The sequence below is a fragment of the Crinia signifera genome, chromosome 2 (genome assembly GCF_055691185.1).
Source record: "Crinia signifera chromosome 2, ASM5569118v1, whole genome shotgun sequence".
Taxonomy (NCBI): Eukaryota; Metazoa; Chordata; class Amphibia; order Anura; family Myobatrachidae; genus Crinia; species Crinia signifera.
The window spans coordinates 286,435,535-286,442,716 of NC_139218.1; the positions used below are offsets into that span (position 1 = coordinate 286,435,535).

Genomic DNA, 7,182 nt, shown 5'->3' on the forward strand with positions numbered 1-7,182 from the left:
TGTGAATGTTCAAATATACCCTGTAAAGCGCTGTGGAATATGTGTGCGCTATATAAATAACTGGTAATAAAGAAATAATACATAATCGCAATATGCATAATTTACTTACAGTACGTGTACAGATGGAGCCATTTTTATTGCTGGCGCGCCATCCACTTGTATCTGGCGGCTGGCACGCTGGCAGACGTGAACGTGCGAGTGCGTCCATTGCCGAGAATGGGGCGTGGGCATGTCTGAGACGCACGGCATTCACCAGCAGCTCCATCAGTATGCTTTATTTTTGTCCATAACCTCTATGCAAATACTGCAATCCCAGATCAATATCCAAAACGTTTAGTCCTCCAAATTACCTGGTTATCAAATATGTGTACTTTTATTTTATATCTTGATAAAGGGCATAAGAGCCCGAAACGTTGATAGAACTAGACTTACAGAGTCATCTCTATTGTTTTTGCTACAAATAATGAATACAGTTTCCTGAGCGCTGAATTTCCCTGCTGATTTATATTTCTCCCCTGGATTGGGGGACAGAGGGCACCGGAGCAGTTGATGTTAGATTGATTTGTCAGTGCCAGCTTTTTCTGGACATATATCTATTTATCTATCTATCTATCTATATATATTTATTATAATTGGAAGCCACAAGCGCTGATTTTCCCTATAACATTGACCATAAATAGTTTGGGTTGGTCCTGGACCACCAACCTAGGGCACCCGTGCAAATGTCATGGTGCCCCATGGTGCCACAGCACACAGTTTGAGAACCAATGATTTATCCCACAGGATGCCATGGCACACAGTTTGTGGACCAATGATTTATCCCCCAGGATGCTATGGCACACAGTTTGTGGACCAATGATTTATCCCCCAGGATGCTATGGCACACAGTTTGAGGACCAATGATTTATCCCCCAGGATGCCATGGCACACAGTTTGTGGACCAATGATTTATCCCCCAGGATGCCATGGCACACAGTTTGTGGACCAATGATTTATCCCCAGGATGCTATAGCACACAGTTTGAGGACCAATGGTTTATCCCCCCATGATGTCATGGCACACAGTTTGAGGACCAATGATTTATCCCCAGGATGCCATGGCACACAGTTTGAGAACCAAGGATTTATCCTGATATGTTGTCCTGTATTGGAAACACTAAACATGGCCCTATTTCCAAAACAGTTTTTTTTTTTAAATATGGTAAGAACAGTACTGGAGTCAGTAGAACCTCTGGGGAAGTGATGAAACTGAAACCATGTAGGAACCACATAAGTAAAATGGTGACAAGACTAATGTGCAAAATACCATTACAACTGGCGTGTTTGTAATTAAATATTTTGTAGTTTGTAAAAAAAATATCAACACACACAGATGTCATCTGTTCAAAATGATATGATTCTAATAATATGAACAGGAATATAATATGACATAATATGACATCAGTAATAAATAATTTATTTGTCTTATTTTGTTGGTAGATTTTCACCCTCCTAGACACAGTATATGTGTACATGAAATAAGTACATATGTATTTGCATAAGTATGTGAGCATGTGTATATTATGTTATTATATATAGTTTATACATGCAATATCATATTGGTCTCAGTGTCAGAATTAGATCTAGCTATCTCTACGTTTCCCAACCTGTACTTGAACTGACAGCCACCCTGTTAGAAGTAGATCAGATGCCATGCTTTTATCCAGCTGTGGTACAAGGCTACTCACAGAAATACTATGACTTGGTTATTAGAATTCGTTTAGAAAAGGCTAAGTGTTGCGATTTACAAACTGCAAAGGAAACTGAAGACAAAAGGGGAGTCACATGCAATAAGAAGGGGGGACAGAAACCTGTTTGTGAGGAATACTTGGTATCTGAGCTAATGTAACTTCTGCAGAATTATATATACAATATTCATATTGGTTACAGAGATAATCTGTGCTCGCTAATGTGAATGTTTCACGCATCTCCTCTGCTACTACAGGACAGTAGTCTTCTACTTGACCAGCCTACTGCCTGCGTGGGTACCGGAGACAGCATTACTCAGTGTAACCTTAATGACGCTGCTCTCATGTTCCATTTATCAAAATTAAGGACTATTTGTTAATCAATACAGTAATACTCATACACAGAATGAAGAGCTGCATGAACGAGAGAGAGAGAGAGAGAGAGAGAGAGAGAGAGAGAGAGATTCTGTAATATGCAAAAGATGTTCAAATTTACAGCTTTAAACACATGTATTTTTAAAGAATAAAAAGTATCTATCTATCTATCTGTAATATTAATGAGGATATCTAAAGCAAACGTCCATAGGTCCGGTTTAGTCTTCCTCTGTGGTCCCGTGTAAGATGACACCTGTGGTACCCTTATAAAGAAGCCTGAATATATTCAATTGCGATTTTGCTCTAATCTTGCACTGACCAGATGCTTAATGCCCATTGCGGAGTTATTTCCTTAGTACATCAGCTCATATGAAAGCCCTTAGAACTGTTTTTGCTATATGAATAATAGTGACCGTTGCGTTATTTGCGGTAAGTAATCGTTACATATCGATGTATATAAGGAGATGATTGTGTGATGCTTATTCGGGAGAAGCTGCAATAACAAGTCGTGTGTGTATGCAGTGCACATGTTCCCGGGTGGCTGCTGTATACAGCATGTATCACCTGTGAGTACAGAGAAACCATCACACACTGGACTAAGCATGTCCTGCATATGATATCACTGGTGTAGGGGTGACTCGCAGATTTTTATACGTAATATTTTGCATAGAATAGTTTTTATCAGTGACACTATTATTTTCTAAGCACTAAACAAGCCAGCATGAGCAGATAAATGGTACAGATCTGGTGTATAAGAATCATATCAGGGCATTCACCCAATCCCCAACGTCACCAGTGAGAGTTTGGGTGGGGTGGGACCTAGGGGGTCTGTGAGTTGGAGAATGGGTGGGTGCTGCTGGCCACCTGTAGTCATTGGCATGCAGCTCAGCAGTGACATGCTTACTGCACCCACACATACCATTGCTGCTGCACACTGACAGCCGAGAACAGGGCGAGCTCGTCTGGCCTGATTGTCAGCTTCATTTGTTACTTCTACACTTGTGACAGATTTCTGCTTTCAAGACTTAAACATACAGAAGGGAACAATGTGTAGGTACTAATAGCCGGCCAGATAAGCATCGCAGGGAAGTGTAAACACGGGCTTAAGACAAAAACATTCCCACGTTAACAGAAGGTGTTTAACTTGTGTATTAATCAGCACAATCGGACGTTCCAGGCCCCCAGCGTGCAAATCATCACAATCACACAATCACACCATCACACAGCTCTATAAAGTGATCACTGCTCAACATCAGCCCACACTTCATATGTTACCTATTGGGTGTATGAGTGATGAGTCCCTCTGGGGCATCAGATACATCACACACATTGCTGCCCAGACAAGTTACATGCATCTGTACAAGTCATGTAACAGCCCCACTACTAACCCAGGAAAGGTGGAACAGTGCGATCCCCTGCGCCTGGCTTTATGGGAGCACACAAAAGTTTTACTTGTGGGCTGCTGTGCCATAGTGTATAACTACTAGCAGATAGCAGAGACTGTACGGTGGGCACTGCCACCAGGACACAAGTCAGAGAGCCACACTTCGTACATGGCATAGTGCAGCTGCTGTGGACGGATTATATATATATATATCTATATATATATATATATATATATCTATATCTATATACATATATATATATATATATATATATATATATATATATATAGATATACATATATAGATATAGATATAGATATAGATATAGATATAGATATATATATATATATATATATATATATATATATATATATATATATATATGATTGTTCGATTGAAAATAAAAGTAATGTCTCCTGCACAAGTATTTGATGATTGGGTTGTGATCATTGTGTTACTGTGCCCAGCACCCTTCCCGACCCCCTGTAGCGCTGCCCTGTGCTACAGTGTATGCAAGCAGGTGCCCCTGGGTACAGAGTGGCCGCACAGCAGGTGAGCCAGCAGCAGGTGGTCACTGCAAGGTGCAGGGGTCGCAGCACAGAGCACACGCTGCAGGAGATAGAGAGAGAGCTCCCCGCCGCCCCTCCCACCCGCAGCCCCAGCCACACATTCCCCAGCAGCAGCAGCCCCAGCCACACACCCCCCTGCAGCCCCAGCCACACACCCACCTCCCCCCCGCCCAGTGTCAGTTACCATCCTCGCCTTCCCTCACTCACAGACAGGGGGAGTGGAGAAGAGAGGGAAGAAACTTGGCCAACTCCTGCGTGCTGCACCTGGTGCTGAGATCCGATCCCCGCTCACTCCGGGCAGGCAGCACAGTCCGCACCCCGCAGCCGCCGAGCATGCTATCCGGGCGGGTTACTGGGAGAGCTTGTGGCAGGCAGCAGGCTGAGACGTCCCGAAGCTGCGCTGGGCACTGACCTCTTGGAGCGTATAGAGAGAGAGAGAGGGGATCAGGCGCCGGAGCCCGCACCTAGACTGCCAGCAGGAGCTGCCGCACTGCCCGGCCGGGACACTAACTTTCCTTACAGAGACACGGCCAGTGCCACCCTCACACCAGTGCCAGGGCGCCTAGGATGAGCCCCTGATCCGCCACAGCCCTGCCAGCGTGCCAAGTGTGGGCGACGTGCGGGACACAGCGCGGGGGACATGGCTAAGCCGGTGGACCATGTGAAGAGACCCATGAACGCCTTCATGGTGTGGTCCAGGGCGCAGAGGAGGAAGATGGCCCAGGAGAACCCCAAGATGCACAACTCGGAGATCAGCAAGCGGCTGGGGGCAGAGTGGAAGCTGCTGACGGAGACGGAGAAGAGACCCTTCATAGACGAGGCCAAGCGGCTGCGGGCCATGCACATGAAGGAGCACCCGGACTACAAGTACCGGCCCCGCAGGAAGCCCAAGACCCTGCTGAAGAAGGACAAGTTCGCCTTCCCCATGCCCTACAGCCTGGCCGGGGACCATGAGGGGCTGAAAGCCTCTGGGCTGCACGGGGCAGGGATGCTCACTGACTCCTTACTCTCCAACCCGGAGAAAGCTGCTGCCGCCGCCGCTGCGGCCGCCGCCAGGGTCTTCTTCCCCCAGTCTGCGGCGGCTGCTGCGGCGGCCGCAGCGGCGGCAGCCGGCGGCGCCAACAGCCCCTACTCCCTGTTTGACCTGAGCTCAAAAATGGCAGAGATCACTTCCAGCTCTTCCGGTCTGTCCTATGCTTCTTCTCTGGGATACCCACCCTCCAGTGGTGGTGGCTTCCCTGGGGTGGCTGCTGCAGCTGCAGCAGCCGCTGCTGCCAGTGGAGGTCACACTCACACTCACCCCTCTCCCGGGAACCCTGGCTATATGATCCCATGTAACTGCACTGGGTGGCCCAGCCCAGGACTACAACCCCCTCTAGCCTACATCCTGTTCCCGGGCATGGGCAAACCTCAGTTGGACCCTTACCCCACGACAGCTTATGCAGCAGCTTTATGACAAAATGGCTGCCCTGGTAAGGGCAGTATCAGTGCACCACCCAGGTGTCACTTTATGTGGGACACATGGACTCAACCCTGGGGCAGGGAGCCCACCATGCAGAATAACTAGCTGCCATGCACCATCACTGGCTATTCTGTCTTCTTATGCTGTGAAAACACTTAAAATATGGACTCATTGTGGTGGCAACCCGGCTGTCACAGGCACAGGTCATACAGGTCAGCCCCTGTAGAGATCACTGTGCATGGAGGGACTTGTAGTCATCTCATGTGCTATGCTGGTCCCTCTGCTACTGAATCTGTGCCCATGGTCACCCAACACACTACAGACATTTCACAAAATCACCTTTTGCCTCTCTCTCTGCACTTCTGAGATGGATGATACCTGTCAGGAGGACATGGACATGCTGACTTCTCTATCCTGCAGGCACAAGATGGACACTGAAAGCTCTTCTTGATGGACCTGGGATCTGGTAAACCTGTATCCTCCCCATCCATCCTACCGACCCATCCCCATACAATTGTGCACCGTTACATTGTGCCCTTGTGCTGTCTGATCAAACATGGTCACACATCAGTTGTACTAGAACTATTTGTCTACCACCTGCTACTAATACTGGTCTGATCTTTCCATAGCCCCCCAGGAAATGTAATGTATTAGATAATGGCTGATAACTCTCATGCACAGAAAGTATAGCAGGGTCGAGTATGTGATTGTAAATGTGTACATTGAAGATAATAGGTCTTTAAAAAAAAAAAAAAACTTGCTGCTCACTTATTATCCTAAGTTTAAGTAAGTTCTAGATACAGAAAGAAACAAAATATATGACGTGTTACTGATTGCAAATTCGTTTCAAGCTATACCAGACGCTTTGTCTATAAATTGTATATTTATTGTTTAGAAGAATATTAACTGTTTGGACCGTAAGGGACTGTTATTGGCAAAACTTGGATTCCTCATGAGCATTTGCAAACTCATGCTATATTTCCCCACAGAAGGTTCATCTCTGTCACAGCTGCTGCTGATAATAATAATAATTATTATAATAATAATAGCATTTAGATCAAGTCCCACCCAGTCACTGTTAAATTCTTGGTTTATTTTTTGTAATGTGTATATTTTGACTAATATTTGTGAATGGAGCTGGCTAACATGTACTTTTCAGTTTTTATTTTGGCTTTCTGTAATACAAAGTAAAGAAAAAAATCTTGGTTTTAACAATTTGATTTATATGTGTTGTTTTGTGTGTGTGTGTGTGTGTGTGTGTGTGTGTGTGTGTGTGTGTGTGTGTCAAGAACTGGTTTACTATTGGATGACAAGCTCTGTATAGTGGGATTCATAGTACTCTGTTCAGCACCGTACAAAAGACCTGAAATAAAACCCATTATAGCTAAAAAGGGGGAAAATCTTCTATTTCTTGTTGAGTATACTAACAAGATTTTTATCTGAATTGCCCTTACGTGCTTAGTCCAGGTGAAGTGTAACTTATCCCCCAAAGGCTGTCTTTGTTTGCCTCTTGAATGGATTTACCAGGAAATCTAAATCAAGTCATTGTTATCCGGAGCCAAAAACCTGATTTATCACATTTTAATCGTGAATAGGAAAGAAGATAAAAAACAAGTCGTTGTATTATCTTAAAAAAAAAGGGCATTCATGATTTAGCAGAACAGA

General features: G+C 45.1%; 1 protein-coding gene across 1 annotated transcript in view; it reads left to right on the forward strand.

Moving 5' to 3' along the window:
* Positions 1–4,196: 4,196 nt before the first annotated feature.
* Positions 4,197–7,182, forward strand: part of SOX21 (SRY-box transcription factor 21) — a 3,207-nt gene continuing 221 nt past the window's right edge. Inside the window, exon 1 of the mRNA XM_083168792.1 lies at positions 4,197–7,182. This exon is cut by the window's right edge and continues 221 nt beyond it. Coding sequence (XP_083024918.1) covers positions 4,696–5,511 — 816 coding nt within the window. The 5' untranslated portion in view covers positions 4,197–4,695 and the 3' untranslated portion in view covers positions 5,512–7,182.